This window comes from Corythoichthys intestinalis, chromosome 6 (assembly GCF_030265065.1).
Source record: "Corythoichthys intestinalis isolate RoL2023-P3 chromosome 6, ASM3026506v1, whole genome shotgun sequence".
Classification (NCBI taxonomy): Eukaryota; Metazoa; Chordata; class Actinopteri; order Syngnathiformes; family Syngnathidae; genus Corythoichthys; species Corythoichthys intestinalis.
In genome coordinates, this window is record NC_080400.1 from 31,316,549 (window position 1) to 31,338,063 (window position 21,515).

Sequence of the window (21,515 nt, forward strand, 5' to 3'; positions counted from 1 at the left end):
GGTTCCATCTGACCATAACACATTCTCCAAGTCCTCTTCTGGATCATCCAAATGCTCTCTAGCGAACCGCAGAGGGGTCTGGACGTGTACTTTCTTCAGCAAGAGGATACGTCTGGCAGTGCAGGATGTGAGTCCTTGGCGGCGCATTGTGTTACTGATAGTAGCCTTTGTTACTGTGGTCCCAGCTCCCTGCAGGTCATTCACGAGGTCCCCCCCGTGGGGTTCTGGGATTTTTGCTCGCCGTTCTTGTTATCATTTTGACGCCACGGGGTGAGGAGAGAGTTGAAAGAACGTGCTGCCCAACAACAGCCCCAAAACACCACTGCTCTTGAGGAGATCTGCATGGAGGAATGGGCCAAAATACCAGCAACAGTGTGTGAAAAGCTTGTGAAGTTACAGAAAACGTTTGGCCTCCGTTATTGCCAACAAAGGGTACATAACAAAGTATTGAGATGAGCTTTTGGTATAGTCCAAATACTGATTTTCCACCATGATTTGCAAATAAATTCTTTAAAAATCAAACAATGTGATTTTCTGTTTTTTTTTTCCACATTCTGTCTCTCATGGTTGAGGTTTACTCATGTTGACAATTACAGGCCTCTCTAATATTTTCAAGTGGGAGAACTTGCACATTTAGTGGTTGACTAAATACTTATTTGCCCCACTGTAATTCTATTATGTTAAGCATTAATTCCAATGTGCATATTAAACCACTTCACCAAGCTTCCCTCAGTTATGTGTTTGACATAAATGAGATTTATCAACCTGCCTTCATTATGTGCATATTTTAGCACCCTTTCCAAGAAATTCAGCTGTCACTGGCCTGAGCTTTTCTCTCTTTTTAAAATAATTCTTAATCTTAATGTTCAGCACACCGCTTGTTTTATCTTGCTTACTTTTGTTTGGTGTTTGTTGATAAGCAGTTTGCGAAAATTAGATCTTCATCTCCATCTGGCTGCACCCTTAAGCTGACTCCTATTGTTCCCACGCACAAACAATGTTACTGTTACTTTTATTGCCCTTCTCTGCAATAACAACGACAACAACAAAGTCAGTACGTTTTTCATGGACGTATAAGTACATGGTAAGACTTGTATGAAAGACATTTGAGCGTTATTGTTATGATATAGACATCTTCTCCGTGGACACGGTGTGTTATGGATGTAGGCGGGCCCATGTAGGTTTGTTGCAGAGATTGATTGAACCAAAGAGCAGCACAAAACCATTATGGTTCTAAATCAGCGTTTCTGAGCATATCATTTGCAAGCAACGCTGACACGATCGCAAAGGAGCGCGACCACAACAACAACTCAACAGAGAAAAGAAACAAAATGAGACATTATTTGACAAACCAAAGGCAATTCTTTTAAATGAGACTTACTTGTTCTCAGGAAAAAGGTCCCTAATGAGGCTGTTAAAGTGTTGGCGACAGCACACAACAATAGACTGGTGCTCGTTTAACTGAAGGCAGCCACTTGCTATGTCAATGCCTCTGCGAAAAAAAACACAATTATACTTTTCTGGAACGTGCCTTCCTTTTTCCTCTCTCCTGTGTATGCATGAGCAGTCAGCAAATCTGATGCAGCTTTACGCCCTTCAGTGACAAATGAACCCAAATCTATACTATTGTGCAGACAAATATGGCGTCAGAACAAGTGCCTCGAGCGTGCCCCCTGTGCAGGTTCAAGCTTAATGGCGGCGCTCATCGCTTCGAACATCATCATAAACATTTGGAAATGTCAACGTCAGATGATGGTGTTTTTGAAGCCCTACGAGAAAATGGCTGCCCTTCTTATGTTGCGCTCCACTTAATTAGAATAAATATGCAATCACTGGCTCACACTGGAGAGCCTTAGATGAGGATGTTTTATTCAGAACAGTCTACTCCCTATTGGGAAGCCAGGGCTTATATAAACTCATATATTTAGAGTGTGTTTCTATGTAAACCTTATAGATGTTGCATCTTACTATCCTCCTGGTCTAATTTTACCTTACCAATGTAATGAAATGATGCAGGAGTGGGGGGAAGTTGCAACACGAGGAGTCCAAATAGCCACTTTTGAATTGAGCATCGAATTTGTACTAGCTGGTACAGTTCACATCAATCAAGCATAGAACCTCCGCCTCATGTCTTGGGAAAACCTTGTTGTATATGTGGTCATATGGAGACAGGTATTGCTGAATTTTCATCATCATTCATTGTAGGCCATATAGCATTATTATGTAAATTCCATTTTATTAATGTCCGTTAGAAAAATGACTGCAATATAGCACATGGGACAAAGAAAACCGCTGTTTTCATTAAGGTGGTGGGGGAGCAGCAGCCTATCCCAGAATGACTAGATGGATTAAAATACGCATGACTACAAATTTTTATTGATGGAGTATTTGTATTTCTGGAGAGGAGGGTCCCTCGGCAGGATCCTCGTGGGTGGATGGGAGTTCGCCCAACCAGTCTACATGTGTTTTGTGGATCTGGAGAAGGCATTCCGTGTGCCCCGGGGAGTCCTGCTGGAGTGCTCCGGGAGTACAGGGTTCCGAGCCCCTTGGTAAAGGCTGTTCGGTCCCTGTACGACCGGTGTCAGAGTTTGGTCCGCATTGCTGGCAGTAAGTTGAATTCGTTCCCAGTGGGGGTAGGACTCCGCCACGGCTGCCCTTTGTCACCGATTCTGTTCATAATTTTTATGGACAGACTGAAACGCTGAGGGGGTCCGGTTTGAAGACCTAAGAATTGCATCGCTGCGTTTTGCAGATGATGTAGTGCTGGTGGCTGCATTAGGCCATGACCTCCAACTCTCACTGGAGCGGTTCACAGCGTTTAAAGCAGTTGGGATGAAGATCAGCACCTCCAAATCCGTGACCATGGTCCTTAGTCGAAAGAGGGTGGAGTGCCCTCTCCGGGTCGGGAATAAGGTCCTGCCCCAAGTGGAGGAGTTCAAGCATCTTGGGGTCTTTTTTACGAGTGAGGGTAGGAGGGAGAGGGAGATTGACAGGCGAATCGGTGCAGCATCTGCAATAATGCTGACTCTGCACCAGTCTGTAGTGGTGAAGAAGGAGTTGAGCCGGAAGGCGAAGCTCTTGATTTACCAATCGATCTACGTTCCTAACCTCACTTATGGTCATGAGCTGTGGGTCGTGACCGAAAGAACAGGATCCCGGATACAAGCGGCCGAAATGAGTTTTCTCCGCAGGGTGTCCGGGCTTTCCCTTAGAGATAGGGTGAGAAGCTCCGTCATCTGGGAGGGACTTGGCGTCGAGCCGCGACTCGTCCGCATTGAGAGGAGCCAGCTGAGGTGGCTCGGGCATCTGGTTCGGATGCATCCTTACGCCTCCCCGGTGAGGTGTTCCGGGCATGTCTAACCGGCAGAAGGCCCCGGGGACGACCCAGGACACGCTGGAGAGACTGTCTCTCGGCTCGCCTGGGAACGCCTTGGGGTCCCGCCGGAGGAGCTAGTTGAAGTGGCTGGGGAGAGGGAAATCTGGGCTTCCCTGCTAAAGCTGCTGCCCCCACTACCCGACCAAGGAGCAAGCGGAAGATGATGGGATATGACGGTATGGTTTGGTATTGGATGGGATGGGATGGGATGGGATGGGATGGAGTATTTGTGGTACAAGCAAATAAAACGCTTAACAGTACATTTTTGCTTTGTGTGTGTGTGTGGAGGTAGGGGTTCATCAATAAATGGTAAATAGACTTAAACTTGTATAGCACCTTTCCACCATCAAGGCACTCAAGCACTTTTAACACTTTATGCTCATCATCATGACGCAGCATCAGGAGCAACGTGGGATTCAGTATCTTGCTCAAGGATACTCACAAGAGGTCACCAGGGAGGGGAAATGAATCCGCAAACTCTGGGTTGGGAAACGACTACTCTACCACTGAGCCACGCCACCAATAAAGTGTTTTGACATTCACATGACACAGCTGTAGCATCTTCCTTTCATGGAGACGCTGATAGGAGTTGGGGATCTAACACACTACTCAGAGAGCTGCATCCTGAGCTTCACACTGTGGTCTCTACTTTCTCTTGATGGTCTTTTTGCTGATGCGAGGCGTCGGGTCAGTTGCCAACTCAACTTGAGTCTATGTCGTGACAGTTAATTGCACTTGAAGAGAAGCACATAGTGTGTTGTGACACAACGGGAACAAGTCCTATTAATAATGCATGTTAAGACGCTTACAATGCCCTCTATCAATTCCTTCACTGACACAGTCTACAACATAATATGATGTCATTCGCGTTAATTGTTTTAACATTCTGCCGACGTGCCTGCAAATGTTTGTCACAGGGAAGAAAAAGCCAAACAGGCTTCATGTAAACAAGCCTGCTAGATAATGAAGTGATGGCGCACAACTTCCATGTGCTTCATGGCTTGACATGCCAGCGAGAACTTTATGTAATTTTATGTATGACGCTGCCATGTGTTTACAACTGTGGGAAGGATCAACTACTGTGTGTTCATGCATCTTGTATGATGTTGACACAAATAGCAATCTGATCCCTTAGGCAATTGTCTCCTTGTCAGAGAGGATGAAATGTCAAAAATATCACAATCTCTTCCGCAGATACACAGTAAGGTTTGTGTATGTTTTATGTTTATTTGTATAGTGTCCAAGTGAGATTTAGATTATGGACTGTAAATGACGACATTTCTAAACTCAACTGTACTCTTTTGTGCTCATGTAGTTGTTCACAAAGTAGTGAAACTTGCCCCAAACTTGCCTGTGAGGGACTGAGCCTTTCAAGATGTTACCGTATTGGCCCGAATATAAGACGGCCCTGATTATAAGACGACCCCCTCTTTTTCAAGACTCAAGTTTTAAAAAAGACTTTTTGAACACCAAATGAATTTTTATACAGACAATAATTACAGTACATCCGGAACAAATGATTTTGTTTTACCTCATTCAAATCTTAATATCTGAACATTTAAATATGTAAACTAAAGTGCAATCACATTCGTAAATGAATGGCTTCTGGTTTTTGAAATATGAATAAACCAATTTATTGTGATAAAACAACTAAATTAACCATCAAAGTGAAGTCTAACTGTAACTGTAGTCTTGAAACAAATCTGAATAAGGAAAAACATTGCAATAAAAAAATTGCAAACTGGTTAAACTTGAGAGAAGTTGAGATCTGTCACGACAGAACATCGCTTCAATGATATCTGGCGCCATCCAGTGTCGTGAATGGGGAGAGTAGCTGAGATCTGTCGTGACAGAGCATCGCTTCAATGATATCTGGCGCCATCTAGTGTCGTGAATGGGTATAGTGTCTAGACCGCGAATATAAGACGACCCCCTCTTTTTCACTATTATTTCAATGCAAAAAACACCATCTTATATTGGGGCCAATACGGTGTATTTCAAATGCTACCGCCCAAAGAATTGAATAAGAAACGCGGTGAGACGGCAGATTTTATTTTAACCAAAGGACTGTAATGTGTTTTGGTAAAAACCACTGTTTCGATTAGAAACCAATTGTTTGTGTTGGCGAGTTGGTGATGGGCATGTGTGTTTGAACTGAGGTAACATTTTGTGTCCCGCATCAGAAAAGAGAGCAATTCTATTGCGAGAGGCATTTGTCTGAATTGCATTTGATAACCAGCTTACCAAATTCATACACACAAACTTTTCAATATATTCTATTGCGCTAAGGGAAACCTCATTTAAAAACAAATTTAGAAGCCTTATTTTATGACACCTGCTGTACTTGATCGATAAACCTGTAGGCATGGCGTGACATGACACGTTCTACACAAGCATTCAATAGCAGGAGTGGAAATACAGAGGAGTCTTATCGTGGTCTTCGGAGAGAAACAGGAAATGGCGTTTGCCCCATCTAATGAGTGCCACAGTCATGCTGCTCAGTAGTCCCTCCTATTAGCACACATGGATTATTCATGAGGGCAAATCCAGTGTGAACCTTGTTGCATTTATATTCCGAGCAATGGCTTCTCATTGTCTATCAAGGGACTATATCCACCCAATTTGGTTTCTTTATTTCCAATGCTCAGCCTCCCAGGAAAAAGGGGGAGCATGTTGATGAAAGGGTCACGGGGCAAGACAACCTTCTGCGGGTAAAAAGAAATTGAGACCGTCTATCATCTATGACCAGAAAGGAAGGGTTATGGCTTGTAATGAGCTAACGGAACAATAATCTTCCTTTAAGGCTTGTGTAGTATTGTCAAATGCTAACCTCACAAGTCCACTTATTAACAAAAGAGATTCTCTGTGTTTTCCCAGATGTATGCTTAAGTGTGTCGCTGAATACTGATTTTAAATTAAAAATAAATAGAAAAATAAAAAATTAACATTTCCAACAGCCGGCTGTCCTTTGAGACAACTGGCTTACTTTTGAACAGAAACAGCATGGTCAAAACAAGAGCCAATCACCGTTACAGCACTTCGATTTGACCTCTCACAAAGTTAACCTGGAAAGGCCCGAGCTTAGCCATACCTCTAACAAGGAGAAGCAGTATAGAAAATGAATGGGATCATTCAAACATGCTAGCTTCATGCCTATTGTTATTTGACACCAAATGCCACTTTCAAGACAGAAATAGCAACTCAAAACTGTGTCAATCTCGACAGCATCTACATTCCCCTTCCCTCTCTCTCCTTTTGAGAGCTTATCGCTTTCTGCCTGTCTTTCTCCTGCCTGCTCAGATCATTTTCCCTCTTTGACATCTCCTATCTTATTCCACCGAGGACATGCATGAAGCACAGCGTTAATGGGAATAGTATAAAAGACATGAAATTAGTAAAAGGAGAGCAAGATCATTTTCCTGAATAATGGAATCTGCTAGATGGATGATTCGCTGCAGAGTCAGGGGGATGTAATGACAACCATTTAAATGTAAAACTAAACTTTTTCATTAATGTTTTGTTGTTTTGTGGGTGCATGTTTAATTTTAAACAGACCAAAATGAGAAAGATCCATCTCAATTACTACACTGAGCTCTGGCGCTGGGTAAAAAAATGTTTCTTGTCCAATAAATAAGGCAAACCTTTATTTCCCGGGAGCAAAGCAAACCTATTTACTCAGTCAGTTGAAGCTGGGCGCGATACGTTTCTGCAGAATGGCAAGAGATTGAGGTAGAAACGAGGTGACAAGTGGGAAAAACTGCTTTCTGGTCGACTAAGAAAAACATAGCGGGTAATATTTGGTATCCATGTGTTGATAGAGGTCAAAATATTTTTGTCAGACACTATCAGACGGTGTTTAGCAGCGTGAAAAATGTTGCAGGTTCAGGAGGATAACGGTATGTGGTTTGTTGCCCACTGGCTGGGTTTAACAACCTGGATTAGAGCCGAAGCTAAGTGAGTATACACCAGTTTAGGTAGCACAACAGCGTGCGGAATTACTGTCAAAGGTCGGTGAAATCTAATGTTCAGTGACAGAGTTGTGTCGCAACTCAGTGGGAACCCGTGGAAAAATATGCTTGTCTATTTGGCAGAGTGATCCCAGCATAAAAGACCCAGGATTATAGGGTTAGTTAAAAGGCAACGGAGGCATATCGATTAGAAGCAGTGAATCAGGCCTCCTCTGTGCAGTGAATAATAAACTGAGTGGAAGGTAGCCAGGGGTTTGTCTAGCAAAGCTTGCCAAAGAGCCCATGCGCTGGGCTCATTTAGAAAGAGAAGAAATGTGGCTAAGTCACATCTCCTGTCCCCCAGGAGACAGCAAATCATGTCACCAATCAGGAAGTGCCTCGGAGCTTCCAACCACAAGTTTAAATAAGCACTCCATGGCCAATTTAACTGGCAAATGGAGCGATCACAGCCGACGAACGCAAGTTGACAAGTACCGCCAATGGAATACAGGGCAATGGACTCGTAATAAAGCGTCTTCTGACGGTGGCAGACTATTTGTATAAAATAACTATATTTGTGTTGCCACTGACTCATTGGAGCAGTTGTTATTGTTTGTTGTTCCCATTTCAGTGAGCCTAAATACACCAGCTTCAGGCAGTATGATAAAATCCTTATGTTTGTGCACAAATTATCAGCAAGTTGGGAAGCGTTCCCTATTGATTTGTGCATAGTTTTGACTTAACAAAGTCTTATTTTAATTTCCTTCCTCTTATCTTCACTGCAGGCTGTGGGCTAGAGTTCCTCCTAGTTCTCTGCGGCCTGGAGTTTTCCTGGTCCTGCCCCCGTCACTGCATCTGCTACACGGCACCCAGCACAGTTTCCTGCCAAGCACACAACTTCTTGACGGTCCCCGAAGGAATCCCGCCTGACAGCGAACGCATCTTTCTGCAAAACAATAAGATCCATCGGCTCCTCCGAGGTCACTTCAGCACCAACACGGTGACGCTTTGGATATACTCCAACAACATCACATACATCGAGCCCTCAACCTTTCACGGCTTCACGCTGCTGGAGGAGCTGGATTTGGGAGACAATCGCCACCTGCGCTCTCTGGCTGAAGACACTTTCCACGGTCTGAGACGTCTCAATGCTCTGCACTTGTACCACTGCGGACTCAGCTCACTCCCGAATAACATCTTCCAAGGACTAAGGAGCCTGCAGTATCTCCACTTGCAGGTACACCAATGGCTTTTCTAAGATCTACTCGTAGTTGTTTGGAAACAACATTAATTCACTCAAACGCATTCCGCCTCCTTAAATAATCTTTAATCAGTTCATTTTAAGTTCCTCCACTTCTTTGCTTGAGGGTCAAGGCAACATACTGTAAGTGAGGAGCTTGCATTTTACAGTGTCAGCACAATCCAACATTTCAACACAGAACGGTGAAGCAAAGATGTTTTCTAACATTTTCTCTCTCAGACAGGCTACGGGTCATTACTATTAATAAGGCAAAGCTCATTAGTTTTCTACATATTGCATGAGTTAAGATCAAAAGACCAGTTTATTGGTGCCAACGGTGCATGCAATAGGTCACCCACACAGGGCAAGAACAACCAGTTGCACATATTCCACATTGGGAGCATATTAAAGATAGACATTAATTAAATACATAATAGAGCTTGGATGTAGTTGGTCCCCTTTATCCACCACTCCCCTCATGTTTTCAAAGACAACATTTTGAAACATTCTAGGCTTGAACCGTTTGAAGTCAGTTTTTTTATGAAACGTGATTAAGACCCTGACTTAGACTAGGTTCTGCAGGTTTTAACACTAGAAAACCCAGCAGAAGCTGACTCGGCCTTTCTCAAGTCAAATACTCCGGAAAAACCACAGAGGTGGCCAAAATGACCCAAGTGCTTTTGAATTAGCAAGTCGTTGTCCGACAGACAGCGACCATTCATGTGTAAATGCAACCACTAGATATAAACTGTGGTAGTATGTGGCTCAAACGGAAGGGAGCACGCCACGGTTGCATTTTTCATGTGATAGTTTGTGTCAGTTCAAGTGAAGCTACATTTATTTATGGAGTTTTACACTTTTTACACATTTTTTAACTCACTTCTCCTCTACTCCACGGACAAAAAACAGAAAAAAACGGCCCAAATGTGTACATTGTTTTGAAAAAAAAAAAGTGTTTTAGAACTGCAATTTGAATGTAAAGCAGGAGTTGTGTCTATAGTTTAGAAGGACTGAATCAGGGGCATGGATGATGGATTAAAAATACACATTTGGGCCAATTTTTTTTCTGTTTTTGTGTGGGGAGTATAGAAGTGAGTTAAAAAATGGTTAAAAAAAAAAAAAGTGTAAAACTCCATAAGTAAATATTGCTTGACTTGAACTGACACAAACTATCACATGAATAGTTCAACCGTGGTGTGTTCCCCTCCGTTTGGGCCGCATACCAACGCAATGTGTATCTAGTGGTTGCATTTCCATATGAACGGCTGTTGTCTGTTGGACAACGACTTACCAATTCAAAAGCACTTGAGTGATTTTGGCCACCTCTGGGTTTTTCCGGAGGAAAGGCCATATCGGCCGGGACTTCTACTGTTTAATGCACAATTCTGATTTTTTTTTGTCATATCTGTTTTTTTGGCGTGCCCATTCTGACTGCCTTTGTCTATTAAGCCCGTTCAAGTGTCACGCATGTGCACTAATTCACAGTCCAAGACGTGCTGAGCAACTGACCCGCATGCTCAGGAGCATCAAAACAAATGACTAAACACAACGCACACACACACATACGGACATTTTGCACCGACTCCCGGTCGTGTAAGCAATCTTGAAATATTGCTCATTTGGAGCAGAAAAAAACAGCATTCTCAGGCTAATCCTCAAACCATTTTATTTTTTTATGACTATTATCAAGCCCACTTCCTCCCCAAAAGCTGTGTTCAAATAGGAGCTAACGCTAGCTGCATCACTACCGTAGCGCTCTGTCTCCCTTGCTCTTTTCTGACGTAATTGTTGCATGAATTATGATTTGGTAGACTTGACAGTTCAGACCGCCGGTACATTCTGGAAAAATGTGGCCCAGATCGTATTTAAACCACATACGAAAGTGACCCAGATCTGGTCCACTTCTATGCGACTTGTCACGTTCAGACCGTCAAGTTAATGCCTCACTCGAGTCGGAAAAACACAAAAAAATCGGATTGGTGCATTAAGACCTGCGGTATGAACCTAGCCTTATAACAAATCACTTTCCTTCAGGAAGAATGAGAACATGTAGTCTTTAAATACAAAGTGACTGACCTCACAAAATTTGCCAGACAGATATTATGTCATCTCTAAGAATTGGAAGACCTACAATGGGAAATCAACTTCAGGATGGCAGTTTTCCCATTTAGCGAGTGAACTAATGACACTTTGTCATCTTGTCTCCTCAGCAAAATCACCTGAAGTTCCTGCAAGATGACACTTTTGCTGACCTCCACAACCTAAGCCACCTATTCCTCCATGGAAATCACCTGTGGAGACTCAACCAGAACACTTTTAGGGGTCTTCGGTCCCTGGATCGACTCCTTCTGCACCAAAACCAGATCGAGTGGGTTCACCACCTGGCGTTCCATGATCTCAAACGTCTCACCACCCTCTACTTGTTCAACAACTCCCTTATGCAACTGTCAGGGGACAGCCTAGACACGCTGCCCGCTCTGGAGTATCTGCGTCTTAATGACAACCCCTGGTCATGTGACTGCAAGGCCCTCACGCTGTGGGAGTGGTTAAAACGTTTTCGAGGTTCAACGTCCTCTGTTGGCTGTCATGCACCTTTGGCCATGATTGGGAAAGACCTGAAGGAATTGCACAAGGAGGACTTCTCCAACTGTTCCCCAAATTCTGAATCCAGAGCGCAGACCAACAACTTATCAGGCACAGTCAGCCCACCGTCAATTAATCGTGGGGTAGTGGCTAGCTCCGGGGGCCAGAGCAACGTGGTGAACCCCTCCAGAGCCGGCCGTCCTCGAAACTGCTCGAAGAATCGCAATCGAGGGAACAAGGGCAAGAGTGACAACGAGGTCCACCACTCGAAGGAGGTCATGGCAGATAAGGAGGATTCCTCTCCGGATTTTTCAGATGGAGGAAAGCACGATCACACGTCCCCAGACGGCACTGTCACAAGAAGGAAGCATAAGTGCATTCCGCGGACCACTGTTCGACCCCCTAGTGGGGTTCAGCAAGCCAACAACAGGGCAACCTTATCCCGGCCCTTATTATATGTCTATGTCCTTATGGTTGCCTTGACGACAACAAATATTGGCGTTATTCTGCGCTGATTTACAGAGGGTTTGGTACACGTTTATCACCAAGAACACAGTCCTCAACACAATCCTTTGCTCCTGGCCCCTGTGTCTTTTATGTGTGTGAATGTGGTTATGTAAGCGTTGTATAGGAACCTTAACCATACAGATGAGCACAAGCATGAAAACATGCACAACATAAAGACTCGCAGGAAGTCAGACCCATTGACTAAAGTTTCATGCAGACAAAGCGTGCACTGCCACTAAAGCCAGGTTTCATATTCTTGCTTGTTTTCGCTAATCTGGACCTTGAATAACCAAATATTGTACAGAGGCGGGCATGTAACCAGCATAATTCAAATTTGGAGACAGTTTAGTGCTTCACTTCCTTGCTTGCTAGCAGCAGGTCCAAAAAGAGTATGAATATTCATTCACAGACCTGGGAATGTAAATATTCCTTCTACAAAATGGAATTCATAGCCACTGATGATTCAAGGCCATAATAAGCTCCTTCACAGCAAGAAATTCTCTAGAACTAACTTCAATACATAAGCTCGCAAACCCACCATGTGAGGCTGCCTTCTGGTTTACACATTCGCTCCTGTGCGACTGGATGTGAAGCTGCTAATTGTGTCAGGATGCTGTGGACTGCCATGTGCTATAACCCATTTGTTCGGTCCAGTCTTCGTGTGACGAAGCCGTTAACGTGTCTGTTTGTTGTGCTAGTATTTTTTTTTTTAAACTTCCCAAGACACAGCGTGGACCTGGCAATGAAGCTGTGCTGCAGGGTCAGCACAAAAAGTCAAACAGGACGTTGCCAGTTTCCCCAGCGAGCTGGTGGCGAACTGAGCCCGCCCATCGAGGTTTATTGCTCACTGGGGAAGATTTTTTTCCTCTTCTGAATCACACGGACCATAGCAGACGAGACACAAGAGGAAAAAAAAAACAATTTTACTTGTATGGTGAACTTGAACTCCAAACAAAGAACAATTAATAAGGAACAGAAAAAAATGGAAACACTTTTACCCCCATTCTGGGATTCATGGCGAGCCAGGAAACGCAACAGTGTTTCTAAAGTGATTCTGTAAAAAAAAATAATAATAATAATAATGACTACGGGCCAGGCATGGGACGTGCCGCCAAACTTCTGGAGCTTATGTGCCTCGCTCTAATGGATTATGGTGGTGTTTGTATTAATGGTGTAACAATGGAACGGACTACCGTGTTGATACTATACATTTACTGTCAATCTATGAGGGGAAAAAAATACATCAGTGGCATCAATTATGATAACAGGGTTTTGGCTCCGCAAATCCGGAGTTTATTTTTTTTTTCTTTAATCAAGCTAATTTTTTCATGGTATTTTTTCTGAATGTTCATTTGTTAACGCAAAAGGTTTGTCAGTCTGCGTCCTCTCTCGTTCTATGGTTTAGCATTTGTGTCTTTTTTTGTCGCTGCCACAAACCAGTGCGATCGGTGTGGCGTCATCCCGAGACTACAAAAAAAAAAATGTTTATAAAGACAATAAAATCTATATCTTCTTATGTCTTACCGTGGCAGTCTGAGTCTGTTTACTGACAACGTTTTATTGGCTTTTTTGGAGAAAAATCAACATTGCTCTCATTTTCTTTCTTTTCTCCATTGATTTTTTTCCCCAGGTAAACAAGAAATTGGTTTCTCAGCAAATGTGGCTCTTTTTTTTCGAAGTTATACCTTCTATCTTTTGCGTCCATCCATCTTACCTATGAAGCTACAGCTGCAGCGTACAAACAAATACAATCCTATTGCATTCCATGTGGAATTTCACATTTTAAGCACCAACTCAAGCATGCTGTGTATCTTTGCGTGAATGCAGGAAGAACACGCATGGATTTTAGTAGTCAGAATCATCACAAAAGTATCTACTTTAGTTCTATAAGCCCTCAAAAGTTCAGTTATGGATTTACACATTTTGAATCAACAATTTCCGTCAGGTGTTGAATGAGTGCAAATGCTTGAAATTATAATTACATTTCAGTTGTGAGATTCGACATACTTTGTTAACGCCCATCTATTCCTGGCATTACATCGCTAACCACGCAACCAGCAACATATTGGCAGACAGACATTAGATTAGTTGGATTTGATACAAAAGTGATACAAAACTTAAACAAAAACTTGTGAACAGATCTCCCCATCAAAAGTATTACCAAGTAAGCCAACTAGGGATACCACAAATGATTACTTTTATAGACTACCAATTACCGATTATTTCTGCGATTAGTCTACTAACATGTTTATATAGAAATTACTGTTGCACCAATAACATTTTTTGACCTGATACCAAATCCGACAACGACCTGTGTGGTATTGATTTGATACTGTACCGATGTGACCGGTGGGTTTCGACTCTAATTTTCACACACATACACTACATTAAATATTATTTTATACTAATGTGATAACCTATGTAGATAGAGGATTTGGTCAGACAACGTTTTGTTAATTCATTCCTTCCCAACAGACAGAGACAAAAATCAAAATGAATAACACGTACTGCAGTTGAGAGACAACTGCGATAATACAGTTAGCCAGTAGGTGGTATCGTGCACATATGAAGCTTCGAGAAATGAACCCTTTCCCAAACCAATTGGCTCAAGTGGATCAAAGCCTCATGAGACTTCATTTCACCAACACTAGCGAACACTAACAAAAGACAGGAAAAGAAAAAAAAAAACAGGTAGGAGAGTTGCACAGGAAACAAACATGACATTCAAAATGACTCAACAAGACTGAACAGAACCAGGAAGCATCAATACACAGACATGGGGTAACAAGGAGGTGGGTGACACAAGAGGCAGCTGATTCATAGGTTGATAGGTTATTGACAATGGCAACAGGACAGCGACAATAGCAAGGATGAAACTAAACCAAAACACACTCAACAAACCATGACAATTCTGTTCACATGAATCAACATTAAATATTACATATATCATTAATTTGAACATAATGTTAATCCAATTTAATTGCAACACAAACATTTGAAATCGAACATAATCATAGGGTACTGTAGAATACACTAATGATATTCACCAATTGTGCCACTGCAGAGCAAAAACAAATATGTCTGAATTATGTCGCTTGACCCATGCAACGTCAATTCTCTACTCACTTTTCACTCATCACTTTGTTTAGATGTACTCGAATCATATCTAATGTCTCAGAATATAGTGTTCAAACAAACTGAAATGTTTTGTTGTTTACATTACAAAGAAATGACCAAGCGTCATTCATGTCCCCTGCAGGCTCATCTGCAATGACACTGTTACCTTGTTTGGATGTCTCTGCTCTGCCGTGTTGCAAACACAACGACCACCCACAGTAAATACAGCTGTGATTCTCCTAATTACGAAACTGCTCGCGCCATGACATCTATACTCACCTGTTCGCCTGGCTTCCACAGCTCACGTGGCACTTCTTGTGAAACACTAGAAAAGGAGGAATCGCTGCAAGATATTTATGTAATCACACACCCTGAGCTAAATGATCAAGCAAAAGCAAATACAAGAATCCCTAGTGAAGAAGACAGGGCTTTGGCAGAGTCTTATGACGTTTAAAGAACATAAACAACTGGGATGGGTTCCACTGGGGGGAACTTGCTAATTGTGAACAGCGATTATGCAAGAGAGGACTATATGCAGCACAGTTGTTGCAATGTTTTATATGGAAATCATCTGGACCCAAATATTAGCACTAGAGGTTTAAGGCTTCTTTTATATTAGCACAACATGAAATTGTCCATTACACTTTATGGCAGACTCACTAAAATAACATTCACTCGGACTATCGGTTTCCATTTAGCTTTTAATTGCCTGACTGTCACTACTGTGTGGCATTTAATTAAAAACCAGGCAATTAGAAAAATGGAAAGCGAGAACATGAGTGAACCGAGTTGGATGACAGAGCAACACTGTGATTAATAGCCAAGAAAAAAATGGAAGTATTAAAATGCACATACCACTTTTCCAAAAGACTTGCAAAGTTAACTCATTCATTGCCTTTGACAGGGATTTACTTCAATTTAGCTGTGAGGAATGGCAAAAATCTGATTTATGTGCCGCAACTCGTCCAAACACAGCATTCTGGTTGATATTATGTTCGTTGAATAACAAATATACAGATAAACTCATTTTCACTAATCTCAAGGGGCCACCATTTTATTTGACACCACTCTGCTGTAAACCGAAATAAACATTACACAGGTTTGATGCTTATATGTGAAGGTCAAACTTGGAAACTGGATTTAATGTCTATCTGCAGTGACGAGCACCACTATGGGTTAATGGCATGATGGTCTGAACAAAATGAACCTGTACTGTGTTCAAACATTATGTCATTAACCCACAGTAATGCTTGCCATAGCAGATTTACAGTCCTTAGGCCCAAACAGCACCTGCATGGAATTATAGCCCGCTAATCCGCTCACCTTCACCTGAAATCAATGTGATTACATAAGAATAAAATGACTGTGAATCACCGATGCACGCATCCGTGTGACAATACAATTTGGTTTAATGTAGGTTCTCTTGTTGTTGTCAGACATAAGAAGGGTGGGCCCGCTATGTTCAGTCAAAACATCAAACGCTGTTTTATGTGCCATGACGAGGAGCTTTTCCTTCACACTGCAGCAGATATTTTTTTGGGGAGGCTGCTATTTATGTCATCACTCGCGTCACGTGTAATCAAAGTTAATTGAGCCGTTCCGCCGCTTTGCTTAGCGGCGCCAGGCTGCTGCGCGAAGCTCGAGTCTCCAACCGTGAGCCAAATATGTGTCCCTGACAGACAGCAGAACGCTCCCACAAGTTTCACTTTTTCCCAGCTGAGAGACTTTTGACAGTGTTATGTCACTAAGGTGCGTGGATTTGGAACCATGCTATATTATCTCAGAAAGTATGATAGCATTTAATCACAACAAAGAAAGTGTATTGGATTGATTTCCTAGCCTCGCAAAGTGTGTCCTTAAAGATATGGAATGACAATTGACACGTTTAATTCACGATGCAGGTGGTCTAACGTGATTTTGGTGAATTTGATCAAGGCACTGGCAGATGGATTCTGAGTTCCAAAGACGTGTGGCGCATTACATTTACGGGGCATGAGACAAGCCACTTTGATTGGTGGAGAACAGCGTCGTCTGCAATAATGCTTTGTGCATATGCAAAATTAGTCCAGCCATGAAAATACAGCCCAATGTCTTAAAGAGAACCTCGGACCTAAACACTTGTAGGCTCTAATATGCCACAATTAGGCATGTGCCGGTATGAGATTTTGACGGTACGATAACCGTGAGCAAAAATACCGCGGTTTCACGGTATCACGGTATTGCAATTATAGCTCCCAAAAATTTTGAGATGTATGGGTTAAAAAAAAAACAAAAACTTTTTTCCATTGAACAGGATTTTTTTTCTCAGACCATAGTTGCAAATTGGAACATGAATATATTGTTAAAATAAACAAATTATCAATAAAAAAGTATTTGAAATAAAATTAAAATAAATATAATTTATAGACTATACTCACAGCCACAGCTCAAGTTGCACAAGATTACAGCAAGAACAAAATAATTTCTATAAAGTAAAAACACTTCTGAATAAAATTTTTAAAAATTTATACTGCATGACTTTTTTTGAGGGTGGAAAAGCTTAAGTGAAGTTTTGCCATTTTCAGCCACTGTGTCAACTCTAGTCTACATGATGTCATGCCTTTGTGTTAAAAAGAACATAAGGAATTCATAAGTTAGGTAAAAATGTATAAGTTAGTTAAAATGTCAATATTGTTGTGGAAAGGTTTCATCTATAAAAAAAAAAAAAAAAAAAAAAAAAAACACACACACACATTGGGAGTGAGACCACACCTTGATCCAGCGAACGTGGATTTGTGCTTAGGGCAAGATCATCGTTCGCAATTAGCGATCTTTGATGCTATCACTTTTTCCCCAACATTCAAGCGAATCAAGCTTGTTTTCTCACTCTGCGGCTGTAACACTCGACGAAGTTGCTCTCTCAGCTGAGCCTAGGCTAACATTCATCTTTGTAAGCTTTTACTTAGTTTGTATATTGAATTTGAAAGGAAAATGTGTGTTTTGTTTTTGGCGAACTTTTTCCATGGTGCTAATCTGTGGAAGCTACTCACATGGAAAAATCTAATTGTACAACATTTTAAATGTATTCATTTTGTATATTAAACTTACCACATTTTGAGAGCTCAATAAATTGAAGAACAGTACGCCTTATGTTTGGAGTAATTGTTTTTGGGTTAGATGGCTGTGTAGCCGATAGCGTCACTCTCACACACAGCAACAAACGGGAGGGGGTGAGCGCTGCTGCGCCAAGCCGCTTCTGGCTGCATTTTTGACACAAGAAAAATAGCGAATACCGTCTTACGGTCTGACGGAAAATTTTAGTGGTTTTGAAACCGCAACGTTTTCATACCACGATAAACCGTGAAACCGGTAACCGGCACATGCCTAGCCACAATTGTTCTCTTTTACTAAAATATGTCATTAGAAACATAAAATATTGCCATTGATTTAAAAATGTATAATATTTTAGTACATGTTTTAACCAACGGAGGGTGCCATGTTTTATGCGTGCAACGGACGCTTGGGATGATGACGTAGTTTTTGACTGTCACTAGACGAACACTACCGGTGTTTTGCAATCCCTTCTACGTGACGAGTCGTCTAACACAGGGGGTCCCCAACCTTTTTTGCACCACGGACCGGTGTTATTTGGGTCTTTTTTTCACAGACCGGTGTTCTGACAAATTTTTCAACCCATCAAAATTTGCACCGATGCGTTTCAGCGCATGCACGTAACGTTAAACATAGCTGCAAAATGCGCAAATGCAGATATTCCAAAGTAAACACTACAAACTTTCTTGAAAGAAAGGAATATTAATTTACGTTGGATCATGGAAGGACTTGTAGAAAAGTTCTCCACAGATACAGTACATCTTGCCATGTTAGCTGCACACAACAACTGCACACCACTCTCACCATTACCGACTTCGCCTTGTCATTAAGCATTAATTAAGAAGCCCGCTTCACAAAGATACGATGTTGGAAATTGTAGCAAGGTTTTCAATGCTCTCGTAGCGATGTCAGGATATTCCGGAATGACTTTAATCCAAAACCTCGGTAGAGTTGCTGTCTCAAATGTACGTTTAATAAGGTCGCCGTCATTTGCAATCGCTACAAGTTGATCCTCCTGTTGTACAGACATGCTCGAATCACTCGGTTTATTCACAAATGGGTCACGAATCCACTCCTTTGCAGTTCGTGGGTCTTCGAGGTTGTAGGCTCGTCAGGTGCCCTTTTTGCTGTAAAAATATCTCCAAAGACGTCTGTTTTCCAGTCATCTTCGCTCATGTGGGGGCTAATTATTTCGGGGAACAAATGTGCTGCGCCCGCGGCATAGTAATAAGTTATTATCGAGGACAAGCGCACATAGATATATTATATACACAAACAAGATGTACTGCTAGCAGTCCAATCAATGGATTTCTATGACGACATTCTAATCCATCCCGTAGCATTATATCTAGAGGAGACAGGGATATTGGTGTGTTAAGCAGGGGCACAGGGTTAATTCGGCCAGAATAGAGGAAGTCGGACATCCGGGCATTTAATGACGTCACCAGCCACAACAAAGCGTCGCCATATTGACAATGGGGCAAAAGACGAGTCACAAGCAGTTGCTCTGTCGTGCATTGTAATACAAACGTGTATAACTTTCATTTTATTTGCGGTCTTTTTTTCCGTCGGAATGACTAAAAGTTGCTGTGTTGCGGGTTGTCACACAAGGAAGAGTTCGGAGCCGCATTTGAAGTTCTTCATTCTTCCACGTGAGCAGAAAAGGAGAAACAAATGGCTGAGAGCAATTAATCGAGGAACAGTAAAAGAAGACGGTTCCGTGGACTATTTTCGCCTGTGGGAAACTAAATCCAAGCACATTTACGTTTGCAGCCGACATTTTATTACTGGTGAGTAAACTTTAATTTTTGCCCCAATTAGCTGCTAGGATTCAATAGACTAGGCAGTGGTTATTATTACAGGAACCGGCAACTCGCAAAGCGTTATTTTTCTTTTGCCTTGAACTGCTCTGATTAGTCAATCGGTATATTATTGGCCTGGTGGGAATTGGTTATTTTGCCGTGACGTGCTCACGGCGAAATAACGCTTGGAGGCGAATTACCGGTTACAGCAGAAATAATCACTTCGTATATACCACCAATTTTTCAGTTCCACACAGTACATATTCCACGTAAATGATAAAGGTCAACTTACTGGGTGACTTCATGAGGTAGTTGTAGATGTTTCCGAACTCCACTGCAGGCCATTCCTTTGTTTATCCAGCTATCAGCTGCGACTTTGTATCGGCAGCTTTGTAAGCCAATAAACGCTAATTTTGAATTGCATCGCCTCCTCGCATCTGTTGGCAGTGACTCGTGATAATAGTAAGCCAGGTTTAAGACGTTTTTAGGAAAAAAGACGCAAAACACACATGAAATATATGAATTTCAGACGTTTGTCTATGGAATGTTTAGCTGTGTGTTCCCTTTTAACAAGATGGTGACACGTTGCTAAGCGAGGTGACGTCATCGTGACATCACGCCGACTTCCTCCATGCGGTCGTTATTAAATTATTATTGTAATTTCCCGAATATAACGCGCACTTCTTTCCCCAAAATCAACTTGTAAAATCATGGTGCGCATTATAAACGGGTACATGGATGGAGACATAAATGTATATAAATATATACATAAACCGATTTTTTTTTAATTGACACTGGTACGTTGCGTTGAAGAAACGTATGCAGCGAGCCATTGCCGACCATTACGGTACGTGACGTCACCATTTTGTTTTGGTAATACTTCGTCTTTCGTCTGTGTTAAATTCTGCTTTTTTCACTCTTCATAAAGCACAGAATTTAGTTTCTTGAACTCATTTGAGTCAACATTTATTGCAGCTCCGCAACTCGGACCATAACAAACGTAACAACACAGACTTCCTGTGTGTGTCCGTCAACTATATTTGTCCCTCGGGAAACTCAAACCCAAAAACCAATCGTTCCTATTGTTACTGTCATGTCGACAGCGATAGGCTCTCTCGGATTTCCAACTTACGTTCTCACTTTCATTTTACTGTATCAATCCATGGAAGAAACATTTATTCATCATGATGAAACGAGCAAGTTATACAGCAGCCTATAAAAGAAAAGTCACATCTGTTTTGTTTTCTCCTAGATTCTGCTAAGTTGGAGAAGCCGTCAAATCATATTATTATCGTAAATATTGTCAGTTTATGGTAATGTTTTGAACTACCAGTATGCTATGTTTGTGCTGTGTTTCACCAGTCAGTAAAATGACATTTCTGTATCTGTACACGAGCTCTGTTTTCTTATATTCTTCTATTTATTGGTGCTAAAATTAGGGTGCGCGTTATAAACGGGTACAATAATTTTCCCTAGATTAGAAAGTAAATTTGGGGTGCGCATTATACACGGGTGCGCCTTATATTCGGGAAATTACGGTATTTCTGTGCGGCCCGGTAGCAAAATGCGCCACGGACCAGTACTGGACCAGTACTGGTCCGCGGCCCGGTAGATGGGGACCCCTGGTCTAACCTACAGTATGCGCACATCAGTTAAAAGTAGCAAGTACTTACTATTTGTGTTTTTATTGAGTGTTTTATTACCTTTTCATTGCCTCAAAATACTTTTTGCATGTGTTTCCTTCTCATACTTTTAAGCGTTGTGTATTTTTTGTGGTAGCTTTCAAGCAGATTTTTGATCTGTTGGCCACATTATTCACATAGCATATTTAAACCACCCTTATTTGATATTAC

General features: G+C 41.9%; 1 protein-coding gene across 1 annotated transcript in view; it reads left to right on the top strand.

Moving 5' to 3' along the window:
• Nucleotides 1-13,137, top strand: part of rtn4rl1b (reticulon 4 receptor-like 1b) — a 268,618-nt gene extending 255,481 nt beyond the window's left edge. The window contains exons 2-3 of the mRNA XM_057838452.1: nucleotides 8,109-8,560; nucleotides 10,774-13,137. Coding sequence (XP_057694435.1) covers nucleotides 8,109-8,560; nucleotides 10,774-11,661 — 1,340 coding nt within the window. The 3' untranslated portion in view covers nucleotides 11,662-13,137. The remainder of the gene's footprint in view (nucleotides 1-8,108; nucleotides 8,561-10,773) is intronic.
• Nucleotides 13,138-21,515: the final 8,378 nt, after the last annotated feature.